Here is a 16,677-nt window from a genome sequence, read left to right on the forward strand (position 1 = left end):
TGTTCTTAGATTCTTTATTGTTATGAGTACTACGTCAACATAGTGAGTTTATGATCTGTATTTAAAGTGAATTAGTGAAATTTGATCAATTCTTATAATTTATTTTGGTGGAGTTTTGAAAAATTTTGATTTTGATGATTTGGCTGTGATATTTAATTTTGCAATTGAGTGAGTGTGCCAGTTATCAAGTTTGATACTTGTGTGCAGAATCAAAATGTAAGGCTTCTTGAAAAATTTGGTGGCATTGGTTGAGTTTCTTTAAATTTTTGTTACTTGAATTTGCTGTGTTAATTATCATATTAATAGTTTGGAATTTGAAAACTTTGTGGCATGATGCTAATGCATTCTTTGTACTATTTGCTATACTGAACTTTGATTTGTTACTTTGTTTTGTGTTGTGCTGACAAAAATTGTGCTAAAATTTTGATAATCCTGGTTAATCTTAAAAAATTTTATTACTCTTTATTAAAGATGTGCTAAAACCTTGTTAGATTGGTCAGTAAAGATTCAATATATGCTAATAGCTCATGAATTGGCCTCTTAAATCTCTTAAATCTCTTAGATCTTCTAGTTGCCATAAGAATTTTATGTTGTTTGAATTTGATTTGTTGATGTTCTTTCACTCTTTGGCCCTTGATTTATGTAATTAGCATTTAATATAATTTTGTAATTTTTGTTAATTTGTTGAATTTCTGCTGTGATATTGAACTGACTTGTTGAATATTTATTATTTTAAATCTTTTCCAAATAGAAACGGCATTGAGTCAAGTTAATGCAAGTGAAAATACGATTTCTGATAATGAATATAGTAATGCGGAAGCTTGTGAAATTCAAAAAGATTTTTCGATAAATGAAGAATAGGATGATTATTTAATAACTTATTTAGACTTTAGTTAATTAGTTGTTTGTTATAGTAGTTTAGCTGCTTTATTTACTACAATTTATTTTAATGTCGAATAAACTTGCCGGCTATAAATTTGTGTTTTGATTTGTGATTGAGCTGTGAATTTAAGTTTTGAGTTGTGACTTTTGATTTGTGAATTTGTGTCCTCAGAATCCTAAAAAAAATTTATTTTTAATATTTTACGAGTTATGTTTACGTTCTGTCTTACCTCCTAAGAAATTACTCAAACTTTGAATTTTGTTAGTTTAGAAATTATTAAATTTAAATATTTAAAATTATATAGTGAATTTACAAAGAAATTTAAAAAAAAATTAGAAGTTTAAGTTTACCGGTGGTAAATCCGCTGGTATCTATTAATTTAATTATTAAAAATAATTAACATATTACTATCGTATTTATCAGGAGAAAATCCGACAGTAACAACCTCCATAATTAAATTTATATCCGCCGCATTACCGGTGGATGAAAAAATCTGCCGGTAAATCCACCGCATTATCGTTGAATTTATTCTGCCACTAAATCCGAAAGTAAATCCGACAATATCCGCGACTTTTTTGTAGTGATATGCTGCATACTTGCTTCGTCAATGATCGGCATAATATCAAACTATATTAGACCACCAAATACTATAACGGATTCTAGTATAGAATATTGCTCACTCTCTTTAAAATATCATTCTCTATGCTTTGATAAAAACCATTCCGTAGCTCTACGAATGTCATGGTGCATGAAACCACAAACGAAAATGAATTCTCACATGCAAAGTTCACCCTCTCATGAATATTTCCTATAATTTCAATGTTGTGATACACCACTATATTTGCGGTACCTTCTATCACACTACCAACACACTCAAACAATTCTCTTCGCAATAAAATAGTATCGAATTTTGCCTTATATAGAAAGAGCACCCAACATGCAAGTCACATGTGCAACATGCTCCCTACGTATTGGCCAAAATGTCACTACATGTCTAACACATATCCCATATGCTGACTCAGTATGCGTCACTTACATGTTGCCCTTACCTTGACTGCAACATCCACCCATTTGCAATTATATTATATTTTTCTATTTCGAACAAAATACTAACATTTTTTTATATAGCAAAAAAAATCAGCCGTCTTTAGAAGAGCAACTAATTCACCTATATATACTAATCAAATCTGTAATCATGAAACGTTTGTCACCATTCATTAGGGGTGTGCATAGGTCGGGTGAAATTGAATTTGATGTGACCCAAACCCGACCTGAAAATATATACTAGGCCTATTTATTAGACCCGAACCCGGCTCTAGACCTGATGAAACCTATACACATTCGGGCCATGATTATACCGAGTGAAAATCGAACCGTTAACATTATATTACTTTGATATCTTCTTATAAGCTAGCATGTGAAAATATCCAAATTTTCAAGACTCCAACCATTATTTGACATGGTAAAATTCACTTAGAAAAATATAACAAGAACCAACTCTTCTCTAAAATTAAAGCATAACATAATCAATAATAATATTGTCTAATAACATCAAATATTTAAATCAATACAAATAACACAATATTATGCATTAGTCTAAAATCTTATACATTTTAAGCATAAAACATTAACTTATAGTCTTATAATAACTAATAATACAAAATATTAAGGTTTACAATATTTAAATTCTACATAAGAATAGCCATCATTGATTACTAATAACACAAAATATTAACTGTGTATAATGATTGAGCTACCGGACCGAATTCGGGTGACTCGAACCATAGTCCGGACCCGACCCAAAATAATAACCGGATTTATTTTTGAGACTTTTATCCGATTCTAAATCCAATGAAATCACACTAAAATAATCTCTAAAATATTCGAATTTTCGAGTCGGGGGCGGACCTGCACACCCCTACCGTACCATCCATTCCAAAGATAACCATCTTTCCGTGCAGTGAATTGTTATGACATATTTTTTAACAGTTATATGCTCAAATGTGACTAGATACAAAGTAATTAACTTGACTGATTCACTTTAGACGTTAATAAATTCATCTTTAGAATATGTTGTATTAAAAAACATGAATTATGTTTCGAAATTAATTTTAATATTTAAACTTTTTGGTGGACAATTAACTTTTTTTTTTCAATTTGATGGATTTTAATTGACAGTATAAATAAGTATCCATTTAGATTATCAATAACTTTAGATTACGAAAAATAATTATTTTTGTTGTTTATCTAATTTTTTTTTTACACAGATATGAAAATATAATTTTAGAGGAATTTTCCATTCATGTCAAATCGAACACTTTTTTAATTTTTGTTTTTCCTTTTTATTTATAAAACCTTGGAACATAATTTTTCAAGTTTTGAAATCGTTTCCTATTTACAGAAAAGAAATCAATTAATTTTCCCACTCTTTTGATCATATAACCATTCCAAATTTTTAACCACCACAGACAAAAATTTATTTTATTTTATATCTAGTAATTTAGATGTGTGTATTGATACCTCATCATTATTATTGTAGTGTACAACATACATTTCAGTATTTCACATCTCCCTTGAGTTTTAGCTATATGTATATATACTTATATTTTCCGCTTTCACATTCACTTTAGAACAAAAGAAGCAGCAACATGGAGCTTACTGGCATGATATCATGTTGCATTGATTACACTAGAATCCTCTCCACTAAGGTAATTAACTAATTAATTATACTCCTGTTATTCTCTCCGCCTGGCTCTTATCATCATGTGTGTTTATGAATCATAATCTTATAACCAACTAGAAGAGACTAGAATATGTAAGAAGGGTTAATGACATGGATGATGATATTGATTAAAGGATAATGTGAAGAAAGAAGAGAATTACATTCCTAGAAAGGTCAAGAATGGGGAAGTGAAGTTCTACAAGCTTAAGAGACTGGCTCCTCCAATTGTGGCTGCTCTTCTTGCCTTATCTCCTATCTCATCTCCCCAAGGTGACGTGTCAATCAATCCCACTGCCGCTCTTCTTATGCCTGGAATTACTGTAATGCCCCTGCTATATCTCTCTAAATTGCTGCTATATTGATAGATATTATTTTAAATAATTTTATTTAAATTTAAAAATTAAAAGATAATGAAAAAAATATATAATAATTTAATTATCTTTTATTTGTATTTACTTTTTTAATGATAAAATTTTTATATTAGTATTTTTAAGTGGAATAGTATTTTGAATTTGTTTTATTTAATAGTTTGTGGGTGGGTCTTGACGAAATGCCATGGACTATTCATTTTGTCACTTTTAATTCTGTATTATTAATTAAATATTATTTAAGTATTTTTTTATCAAATTTTGGAAAATTTTAAAATTATTTTTAATATTTAATTTGTTTTAATTTTGTTTCTAGTATTTTAAATAAATTTCAACATTGAAATTCATTTTTCAGTAATCATATGAAGTCAAACAGTGAGATTAAAAGTTGAGAGGTGAAAGTAGTTTAGTAACGTCAACGATGAAGAGTAGAGTAGTACGGTAGGGATGGAAAATAGTACACTAAAATTTGAATTTTTTAAATTTTAGATTATTTAATAGAATAAAGTATTATTTTTTTATTTTTTTATTTTTTGTCTTATTTATAAAATAAATAATAAAAAATTATATTTTATTTTATAAAATAAAATTTAAAATTTAAAAAATACAAATTTATATTGAAATGAAGAGTTGAAAAAGAAGTGTGACGATGATGATAATAATAAAGTTAAAGATGAGAGGGTTTAAAAATATATTTTTTAAGATAGTAAGTGAAAACATTACTTACTACTTAAATTGCCTATTATCTTCTATATATATATATATATTTTATATGAATGTGAGTGTGTGTTTGTATGTATGTGATAGATAAATTTTTGGTAAATTATTATTCAATCATCTTTTAAATAAAGAGTAAGTTATTTTTTATAATAAATTTAATAATTATTAGTTAAAATTAATTATATCATCAAAATGATTAATATTAATTTTTAATTTAATATAAGTTTCGATAACTAAATTAATTAATTACAATAAAACTATTTAAACTTTATAGTTATAAAATCATATAATTTTTATATCAATTTTATTAATAATTATAAAATTTATTATTATTCAATTAACATTTTATCAACTTTTTATTTTAAATTTGTAATTTGGTTTTTTTATTTTTTTTATTTGTTCTTTTTTATTTTTTACTTTTTTGTATTGTTAGATCTAATTAATATATATGTAGTAAAAAAATTATAAAATAAGATTTTTTTGTAATTCTTGTAATTTACAAAAAATATTTACTATATTTAATTAGTTTAATTAATTGTCAAAACTTGTGAACCAGCTTCATACTTTCAGATTTCACTCTCTTCTACTCACACTTCACACTCCTCTACATAACTAACTTGTTAACATATATAGAGTTAATTATTTAGACAGTTATTTTTCTGTTAGCAGTTGGATAATTAGTTAGTGGCATTCACACTATATATAACTAAACTTGTAACATCAACAATTTGAGATTTACTAATCAAGTTTTCAGTCTCTGCAATTCACATCAAGAATTCAGAGTTCAGAAGCTCTCTTCTCTTGTTCTTGAATGTTCGACATTCATCCCTTGTTACTCACAGCTCGAACCGATTTATCACACGGTGCGTGAGCATGGAGCAAGGTTGAAGAACTTGAACTGTTGGTGAAGAGTTAGTGAATCCATCTTTCATCGATCTCTAATTGATTTCTCTCTCCTTTTTCAATCACAGTAAATTTTGCTTTTCTTGATTCGATTTGATCATCCGTTCGATTTCTTGCACTCGAGAAATTCTTATCAAGAACTCTTTTCTCCTTCAATTTCTTTGTCTTGAAGAAGTCTCGATCAATGGCTAACCATCCTACAAATCCAATTCCCGAAGCAACAATTTCCGAAATCGATCTTCACACCCTAGCTAATCTTTTCAATCAAATAAATCATACTCAATCTCCAAGAACTCATGCCTCTTCTTCGATCGTAGATCCAATGAGTCCTTATTATCTACATCCTTGTGAGAGTCCTGGTTCACCGCTAATTTTCATGGTTTTAAGCTCAAACAACTATCATAGTTGGGAGAGGGCCATGCTATATGCACTAAGCTCAAAGAACAAGCTCAAGTTCGTGAATGGAAGCATCAGCAAACCATAGTCAACAGATCCTTTGTTTGATGTGTGGGAACGATGCAACGAATTCATCATCTTCTAGATCACTTTCTCACTTAGCTCAGATATAGCACAAAGCGTGATGTGGCACAATGTCGCCTCGGATCTGTAAAAAGATTTGAAACACGGGCATTTTTCAGGGTGATGTATTCATGGTAGCAGGATTAAGAAGAGATGTTCACTCTTAGGCAAGGTAATCTAAACATGACCGATTACTTCACAAGGCTGAAAAGAATTTGGGAAGAGCTAGAGAACTTTAGGCCTCTACTTGATTGCATACATTGCAAGAATGAAAACTGCGTTTGTGGAACTGTTATGAGAGGATACAGAGATGAGACCTACATAGTTTGTTTTCTCAGAGGCTTAAACGAACAATATGCAACAGTAAGGTCGCAAATAATGCTGATGCAACCTTTACCAAGCATTGAACAAGCCTTTTCACTGCTTTTGCAACAAGAAAGACAATTCCAGTGTAGTGAACCATTAATTGACAACAAGACCCTGATAAGTAGCGCTGCTCCATATCAACCCTCAACACAAGTAGAAAAGGGCCGAGGCAGGGGAGGAAAAACTACTGGTAGAGAAAGAGGACGAACAAAAGTTTGTACCTACTATGACAAAACTGGCCATCTAATCGATACATGTTATTAAAAGCATGGTTTACCTCCTCATCTCAAACAAGAAAGCAGTGCAATCAATAATGCTATCACTGATGATGAGAATTTTGCAAGAATCAGTGATGACCAGCTAGTAGAAGACAGTAGTACATAATTGGAATTCATAAGGGAACAGAAGCATGCTTTGCTAGCTCTCTTGAAGCAGCCATCTCTAGATACACACAAACCTCAAAATACCATAAACCAACTTGTCACATTTCCCTCTCATCAAGGTATTGCCTATGCCATGTCCATTTCAATTTTTAGACCCAGCTCCTAGGTCATTGACTTAGAAGCAACTGATCATGTAGCATACTGTTTAGAGCCTTTTCACTCATTACATAAAATAGAACCCATACTTGTTAGAATACCAAATGGAACCAACACTATAACTTCAACAGCTGGGACTATAATTTTCTCTAAAACCTTTTTTCTCACAAAGGTCTTGTACATTCCAAGTTTCAAGTTTAATCCCATATCAATTTCTAAAATGACTAACTTGCTCAAATGTGAATTTTTCTCTGATGAAAAATGTTGCAAGATCCAGGACTGTCTTTCATCAAAGATGATTGGTGTAGCTGAGTAAAGGAGGGAACTTTATGCATTTGAAGACCTAAAATCTATAAAGAACTTTCAACTAAAATCAGCAATTGCAGCAACATCTTTCATATCACAAACACAACATCTTAGCAATAGCAATAAGCTGCATGACAATAAGAATAGAAGTGCATCAAACTTGTGGCATCTTAGACTAGGGCACTTACCAAATGACAAAATTCTTGTATTGCAACAAAGCTACAACTTCATTAATAAATCTAATCTTTGTACTATTCATTGTGAGTTTTGTCATTATGCTAAGCAAAAGTGTTTTCCATTTCCAATAAACATGTCTATATTAGAAGAAATATTTGATCTAATACACATAGACATTTGGGGCCAATTAATATTAACTCTACTGCTGGACACAAATATTTTCTTACAATAATAGAAGACAAAAGTAGATTTTGTTGGCTATTTTTCATGAAACATAAATCAGAAGCTGCCACATTGCTAAACAATTTTGTTCAATTAGTTCAAACTCAGTTTAACAAAACTATTAAACAAGTTAGATCGGATAATGGAGCTGAGTTCAAACTTACTGAATTTTATGCAATAAAAGGTATTATACACCAAAATACATGTGTTGAAATCCCTCAACAAAATGGTATAGTTGAGAGAAAACACCAACACATTTTAACAGTGATTAGAGCAATTATGTTTCATGCAAACTTACTAAAGAAACTATGGCATTATGCAGTTGCTCATGCCATATATATCATCAATAGACTTCCCAGCAATGTTTTAAAAAATAAGTCCTTTTATGAAATTCTTCACAACAAACTACCTGACATACACAATTTCAAGATTTTTGGATGTTTAGCATATGCTGCAACCATTCATGCTAATAGAAAGAAGCTCGATCTGAGAGCTAAAAATGCATTTTCTTAGGCTACAAACAAGGAGTAAAAGGGTACATTTTATATGATTTAACTTCTAAAAAAAATTTTCAAGAAATGTAGTTTTTTATAAGAACACTTTCATGCATCACCTGCACAATTCTCAGACCCTTTCCTTTTTGATACCACATACACACAAAACACAAATAATTTGAATAACAACATTCCTTTCAATGCATCATCAACACAATCTGCATCTCAATATCACAACACCACAAATTTAGATATAGCACCACAAGGCCAAATGGTCAATTCACTACAAATTAGTGCATCAAACATACCATACAATCAACAAGATGTTGCTGCACCTCACATTCCTCAAAATGCTAGTCCGATTGTTGAAAGACCTCTCAGAGAAAGAAAATGTCCCTCCTATTTAAAGGATTGTTATTATTTTCTAACTACTAGCTTAACTACATCACCAACTTCATGTAGGTACCCTTTTTCTCATGTTCTATCCTATCATAGTCTATCAAAAAAAAAAGAAAATTCTCCATTGCCTTGATCACCAACACAGACCCCAAAACTTATGAAGAGGTTGTGATGTATCCCTGCTGGCAAAAGGTTATCAAAGCAGAACTTGCTGCTCTTGATGAAAACTGAACCTAGTCACTCACTACTTTACCAGCTAGCAAGCATGCAATTGGCTGCATGAGGATTCACCCAACTTTCAGGCCAAGACTATTTTGACACCTTTAGTCCAGTAGTAAAAATGAACACATTGAGGATTCTTTAAGCCATTACAGTCGCCAAAGACTGGTTCGTCCAGCAGTTGGATGTGAAAACAATATTTTTACATAGAGACCTTGAAGAGGAAGTCTACATTAAATCAACTCCTGTCTTGAACGTGTCTGATCCGAAGCTGGTATGCAAATTAGAGAAGTCACTCTACGGCTTAAAGCAAGCCAGCAGACAGTGAAACTCAAAATTAGCTTACACTTTGGTCAATTTTGGCTACACTCAATCAAAACATGGTTATAGTTTGTTCACAAAGGTTGCTGGTTCTGGATTCACAGCTGTGATAATCTATGTCGATGACGTGGTACTTGTTGAAAACTACATCAGAGAAATCATAGCTTTGAAGCAACATCTTCATGACCTCTTCAAAATTAAAGACATTGGAGAATTAAAGTTGTTTTTCGGCTTTGAATTTGCTCGAAGCAAGAGAGGAATAGCAATGTATCAAAAAAATATTGTCTAAACCTACTGGAAGAACATGGAAAAAATATAGATTACACTTCTCATCTCTCTAAAGAATCTGGAGACCCAATGCTAAATGCTAGTAAATACAGAAGACTGCTAGGAAGACTCTTATACCTAACCAATATAAGATCCGAAATTAGCTTTGCCATTGGAAAGCTAAGTCAGTTTCTTGAGTGCCCCACTAGTAAACACTTTCAAGCCACTCTAACAGTCCTGAAATATCTGAAATCATCTCCTGCCCAGGGTCTTTTATTCAAAACCGAATCAGATTTACAACTCACCAGCTTCTCAGATAGTAACTGGGCCACCTGCCTTGACACAATATCCGGCTATTATTTTTTTTGGGTACTACGCTAATTACTTGGAAGAGTAAGAAACTGGTTACCGGTGCTCGCTCTTCTGCAGAAGTCGAGTATAGAGCCTTGGCTGCCTCAACATGTGAAGCTCAACGGATCATCTTCATCCTTCAAGATCTCCAAATTCCAATCCTCAGACCAACAGCTATCTATTGTGATAGTCAATCTGCATTGCACATTGCGACTAATCCAATGTTCCACAAACGTACAAAACATATAGAAGCTGTCAGCTATATAGTACGCGATAAGGCTCAAGCACAAGTTATCAAGTTCCTTCCCATCTCCACATTACACCAAACTGCCGATATCTTCACTAAAGTCCTCTCCCCTACACCCCTCTCTTCTTCTCACTCTAAGCTTGGCTTATATGACCTTTATAAGCCCAACCTTGAGAGGAGGGGAGGTGTGAACTAGTTTCATGCCTTCAAATTTCATCCTCTTTTACTCACATTTCACACTGCTCTACATAACTAATTTGCTGACATATATAGAGTTAATTAAACAGTTATTTTTCTATTAGCAGTAGAATAGTTAGTTAGTGGCATTTACACTATATATAGCTAAACTTGTAACATCAACAATTTAAGATTCACTAATCAAGTCTTCAATCTCTACAATTTACGTCAAGAATTTAGAGTTTAAAAACTCTCTTCTCTTATTCTTGAATGTTCAGCATTCATCTCTTGTTGCTCATAGTTCGAATCGATTGATCACAAAACTCAAGTTAAATTAAGAATTATGTTAATCATAATAACATAATTTATTTTATTCAATAGTTATTAGACATGTCATAAAAGATAACTGATCCTTTATTTGAGAGAGAATTGAATTGAATTTACCTAAATTTTTTGGGTTTATATAAAATATATACAGCTTTTTGTGTTAATCCTGTAAAATTTATCTTTTGGTTTTAGTTTAATAAACTTTAAAATGTTTGCGTTTGATTTTACATTGTTAATTTATTCTGTTAAATATACTGACATAATAAATTAAAATATTGACTTAACAAAACGTGTTATATCAGTATTTAATCTATCAAGCCAACACTTAACACATCAAACCAGAGACAAATGAAAACTTATTATACTCTAAATAAAAAAGTTACTTAAATCAAGATTTCATGTTGATAATTTATTTTGTCAAATATTAATGTGACAAGTTAAATATTAACATAACAAATTGAAATATTAATATGATAAGACATAATCGTATTCCGTCAACATTTAACCCACCACGTCAGCACTTATCACATTAAACCGGAAACAAATGGAGACTTTTTAAATTTTAGACTATAACTATAAGTTTATTTAAGTCAACTTAAACATAAAATTTCTTAGCTAAAATATAAAATATTTATTATTTTTACTGATTTCACATTTATTATTATTATTAGATAAATATAATTTATAAAAAGATTAATTAACCCAGGTATTTATTAAGAGTAACTAATAAACTAGTTGATATATTTTTTTTACAGCTAGTATAATTATTAATAGTTATGTAAATGCTATTTTTAGATGCATTCTGATATAACTACTAACTGTATTGGTTGAAAAAAAAATATCAACTAATCTAATAACTACTTTTAATAGGATTACAAAAATATTTAATAACAAAATAATTAATAAATATTAAATAAGATAAATTCTGTGTATTTTTTTTCTAGTAGTATTAACGATAGTATTAATACAAATAAAAGAGAAAAGTTTACCATTGCAATAATTGGAGCTAGCTTGTCTGAGATTCTTTTGGTTGTACAGTTTCAAGTGCGCAAACCTTAGAAATTCAGAGAGGAGCCACATTGTTTCAACAATCTTGTATTGGATGCCATGATGCAGGTGGTAACGTAATACAACCAGTAAGCATAATCTTCTATCATATAATTAATTATGCATGACATCGCATCTTCTATGTCCTAGCTAAATTTTCTTCTTTTCATTTTCTTTTTCCCTTTCAGGGGGCAACTCTATTTACAAAGGATTTACAGAGGTAACCGCCACAACACAGCAACCTAAGTCCATGTAGAAAACTTGAGAATTTTGTTAAGTATGTTTGAAGTAATCCAAATATTAATGCTACCACAGGAATGGAGTTGATACAGAAGAAGCAATCTACCGTGTAACATATTATGGCAAAGGAAGAATGCCGGTAAGTTATCTCGGGTATGTAACATTTGAGTGATTCATTTTGTATTATTATATATTTATATTATCGTGTAGGGGTTTGGAAAAGAATGCAAGCCACGCGGGCAGTGCACATTTGGAGCTCGTTTGGAAGACCAAGATATCAAAGTATTGGCTCAGTTTGTTAAGTCACAGGCAGATCAAGGTTGGCCAACTATCCAAAAATAATCACTACATTTAGGCTTATTTTTGCCCTATGCAATGCTTACAAGATACATCAGAGGATTGGAGAATACTATATTGGATTTTGTTCGAGTCTAGTGTTTTTTTTTTTTTTCATTTTTTAATTACTGACATTTTTCTTTTAAGAATTTGATCTTCGATTTTCATATTTGAGTTTTGGTTTTATTTTTTTATTTTTTTTGACAAGACATTTCATTTTATTCAAGAAAAATCAAGATATAAGATAATAAGGCAAAGGTTAGGCCGCGGCCAAATAGGTGAAATAATATTTAGTAGATTGATTAATTCGAGTTTTTCCCCTTGTTTTTGTTGCATACAATATACGTTACGACTTAGCTGAGGCTCAAATCCAAGACCTTTATACCGGAAAGGGAGACAAATATCATCTGAGATAATTTATTTTTTTTCTCTTAAATGATTTGTCTTTTCGTTTTTGTTTTTTGGTATCAATGATCTGGTTTTATTAATTAACTTTTTCTTTTTCTTTGCATGGGCCTATTTCTTGGGTAAGTTGAATCACTATTAGGAGCGAAAAGTGCCATTTAATGACCCAAGAAAAAACAGAGTTGCCCATTATTGTACACACACAGTTTGCTCTATCTTCTTTGTAATATGTAATTTGAACATCATATCAGTTCCTAAGGTCCGCAAAAAACAAGAGGAATATATCAGTTCCTTAAAATAATTATACAAGTATCGAATTTTTTCGATCCATTTACATGCAACTTCCATTCTCTGTAAATATAACTAAATCCACCAAATTTTAAAGTTTTATAAGACATAAGAATATGTATATATATAAAATATAAAATATTTTTTAGATAAATCATAATGATATTTTAATATTTTATTGATATTAAAATATAAATTAATTTATTAATTATTTTAATGTCTTATTTTAATTATTTAAAATATTTTTTTAATAAATAAAAATATATACTATTATTAAATTTATTTTAATAATATATATTAAAAATAAAATTAGACACACTTATATGTGATAATATTTAGATATATCTAAATATGTTTAAAAAAATTTTTATTTTTTTATTAAGACATAATTTAATACAACAAATACATGTGTCAAACGAATATCGATAAATATCGTATCTAAAATATATCCGAACGCGAATACGACTAAAGTATTCGTGCTTCATAGACTAAATCATTTTTCTCTTCATAGTTCATACCATATAATGAATTCATACATACACTAATATCCATTAAGTAATGTATAAAAATATGGTACGATGAAATTAGTTTACATTTTTAGTGCATATTTATTATAACAATATTACATGATTAATAAAATATATTATTTTTAACTAATATTTGGCTCATTCTAAATACTAAAAATTATATTCTAAATTTTAAATTATAAATACTAAATTATAATAATATAAAAATAAAATATTAATTTAAAATATTAGCTAATATCACTGTTCTGAGAACCGGACCGGACCGGCCGGTTCAACCGGAAAAACCGGGAACCAGTCATCTGGCCGGTCCGGTTAAGCTATAAAACCGTCCTGCAAAAAACCGGACCAAAAACCGGTCGAATCGGTGGTTAACCGGTGAACCGATAGAACCGGACCGGTTTTTTATAATTTCGGTTCACTTCTCCAAATCAAAACGGCGCCGTTTACATCAAAAAAAAAAAAAAAAAAGAAAAATGAAAACCCAGCGCATAACACCTCCCACCCCACCCCTTTCTCTCTCTCACCCAGCGCATAACACCTCCCCCCACCCTACCCTCACCCAGCAGAAAACCCTAATCCTCTTTGAATTCGAAGAACCTCTCTTTGAATTCGAAGAACAGCCACCACCCATAATCCTCTCTTCTCCTTGAAGAATAGCCACTACCCACCATTCCACTTCAGAGCTAAAATTCATCGCCGCTTCTCTGCTAATCCAGGAAGCCTGCCCCCAAGCCTAGCCTCCACCACCACCTTGTGCCTCTATTGCCGCCGCGCCGTCCGTCGCACTGACCGCTGTTCGGTCTCAGACTCACCAGTCGCAAGCACGCTGTTTCTTCCTTGAGCGTCCGTCGTCTTCCTCTTCCCCTGGAGCTGCTGCATGCCTGCATACGAAGGAGGGACCTGAATCGAAACCGACGCCGGAGCTAGGGCCACTCACCGTTGCGGGTCACTCATCGTCGTGGGTCACTCACCGTCGCGGGTAAGTCGGTAAGTTCTGGGTTTCTAGCATTGTTTTCAACTTTTCATTTTTTTTTCTCTGGATTGTTTTCAACTTTTCATTTTTTTTTCTGGCCTTCTGTTCTTCAGACTTAAGTTCAGTTCCTCTGTTCGTCTTTTTTTTTTTAATTTTGTTTTGAATAAATTTGTTGTATGTTGAATAAATTTGTTGTTTGTTAAATTTGTTGTATGTTGAATTTGTCTGTTCAATTCTGCTATGTTCAATTTTTTGATTTTTTCAATTATGCTCTGTTGAATGTCTGAGGAATAAATTTGTTGTATGTTAAATTTGTATGTTCAATTCTGCTATGTTCAATTTTTTTATTTTTTTCAATTATGCTCTGTTGAATGCCTGAAGAATAAATTTGTTGTATGTTAAATTTGTTGTATGTTGAATTTGTATGTTCAATTCTGCTATGTTCAATTTTTTTTATTTTTTCAATTATGCTCTGTTGAATGCCTGAATGCTAAATGAATTGTATGAACTATGAACTATGAATTGATATTTGTTCTGGATTTTGGATTGGTGGCATTCTGAATTTAGATGGCACTCTGTCTTCGAGCCATCTCTCTCTTTTCAATTTGTTGTATGTTTAATTTTATAATGCTGAACAGAGTTGATATAATTTTAGATTTTGAATTGTAATTCTGAATTTTGCTATAATGGCTGAGGTTTTTATTTTGCTGTAATGGCTGAAACATGAAGTTGGGTTTTAAGGGGGCAGGGGATAGTTTGTTTTGTACATCTGAAATGTTGTAATTCTGAAATGTTGCTGTTGAGATTGGTCCATAGCTATTTCTAGTTAGTAATTTGGCATTAATTGAGTGAGTTTTGTCTAATTTAAGTAATTATTGATATTATTATTGATTGTTGGTGATTGTTGATTGAATATGGATATAGTATTTTATGCCATGATTTCTTTTAGTTATAAATTGTAATCTTTGAATTTGAATGTAGAATATTAATGATGAGATGAGATATAGTTTAGTTAGTAGGTGGGTTATGAAATTTTAAATTTTATTATTATATGAATGATTGAAAAAATTTAGAAGAAATTACCGAATATAGAATTCACATTGTGGAACTAAATATGATGTATTCTTAAATTTATGATTGTAGTATATTGTATTTTTAATACTTTTATTTTATATTTAACTAAACCGGTTCGACCACGGTTCGACCACGGTTGAACCATTAAACCATTAAACCAGTTACTCGACCGGTTTAATGACCGGTCCGGTTCTCGCAACCTTGGCTAATATTAATAAAAACATATTAGCTGTCTAACACTTTTCTATTTATTAAACTGATTTTATAATGGAGACCTAAACTAGATCTTTAATTTCTAAACTAAAACTAACCAAAAGTCAAAATATACACAGAGACAAAAAAACTGAATTTCACCAATTTATAAGTCTCATTCACTTCGCTGGTACACGCACCGAGGCAATGTCTCTTGACTTTTTAGCTTGAGAAGTGAAGCAACAAGCCAACAAGGAAAAGCAAGAGAAATAAAATGGTTAACAAGTACAATTCTCATTAAAAACGAGGTAAGATCATGCTTTGAACTAAATTAAACCATGCCCAACATTGTATTATTTAGTTCACGCACCATGTAGCTATATAGGATAGCTATGGCGGCTCCACAATCCTTTTTTAACTATTAACTAAGAAACAATTAAAACGAAAAGTTTATTTGAACTGACGATATTCTAAACAATGATTCTCGAGCCACATGCATGTTCTAATCTTGGGTGAACCCTGTTCTCTTCATGCCAAATTGGTGGAACCTAAAGAAATATTATTTTATTATTGGTCTAAATATAAAAGATTTGTTTGGATGAATTTTAAAAAAAAAGATTTTTTTATAATTATTTTATTTTAAAAAAATTTATAAAAAATAAAAATAATTTTATGTTAGATATTTTATATAAAATTTTTTTATTTATCAATTATATTTGGTATAATAATATAAAAATATTTTTTATTTATCTATTATATAAAATATATTTTTTTTAAAAAATCTTTTAAAAAAATATGTAAATCGTAATTTTTAAAATTTTTTTTTATTTTTTTTAATATTTTTACTTTTATTATTAAAAATTTATTAAATACGCGTTAAAAGATAAAAAAAATTATTAAAAAAATTTCTTTTTCTATCAACTTACCAACCCTCAAACAAATACAAAAGTCAAATATTTTGTGAAAATATTGAAATAAATAAACCTTTTTTCTTTTATTTTGTTTAAACAAATATATAATATATATATATATATATATATATATATATATATATATATATATTGTGGC

The 16,677-nt window shown here is 30.4% G+C and overlaps 1 protein-coding gene across 1 annotated transcript; it reads left to right on the forward strand.

Moving 5' to 3' along the window:
- The first annotated feature begins 3,283 nt into the window (after nucleotides 1-3,283).
- On the forward strand, nucleotides 3,284-12,456 carry LOC130976800 (cytochrome c6, chloroplastic). The gene is made up of 6 exons (XM_057901726.1): nucleotides 3,284-3,591; nucleotides 3,740-3,875; nucleotides 11,566-11,663; nucleotides 11,763-11,794; nucleotides 11,890-11,953; nucleotides 12,025-12,456. The coding sequence occupies exons 1-6, from the start codon at nucleotides 3,532-3,534 to the stop codon at nucleotides 12,154-12,156; spliced, it is 522 nt and encodes a 173-aa protein (XP_057757709.1). The 5' UTR covers nucleotides 3,284-3,531; the 3' UTR covers nucleotides 12,157-12,456.
- The last annotated feature ends 4,221 nt before the right edge of the window (nucleotides 12,457-16,677 follow it).

This window comes from Arachis stenosperma, chromosome 4 (assembly GCF_014773155.1).
Source record: "Arachis stenosperma cultivar V10309 chromosome 4, arast.V10309.gnm1.PFL2, whole genome shotgun sequence".
Taxonomy (NCBI): Eukaryota; Viridiplantae; Streptophyta; class Magnoliopsida; order Fabales; family Fabaceae; genus Arachis; species Arachis stenosperma.

What these genes read in the sequence shown, in the direction of transcription:
- LOC130976800 (XM_057901726.1), top strand. Translation starts at nt 3,532, where the DNA reads ATGGAGCTTACTGGCATGATATCATGTTGCATTGATTACACTAGAATC. An exon ending in CTAGAATCCTCTCCACTAAG is followed by an intron (nt 3,592 to 3,739) that starts GTAATTAACTAA and finishes TATTGATTAAAG; the next exon opens with GATAATGTGAAGAAAGAAGA. An exon ending in TCCTATCTCATCTCCCCAAG is followed by an intron (nt 3,876 to 11,565) that starts GTGACGTGTCAA and finishes TTGGTTGTACAG; the next exon opens with TTTCAAGTGCGCAAACCTTA.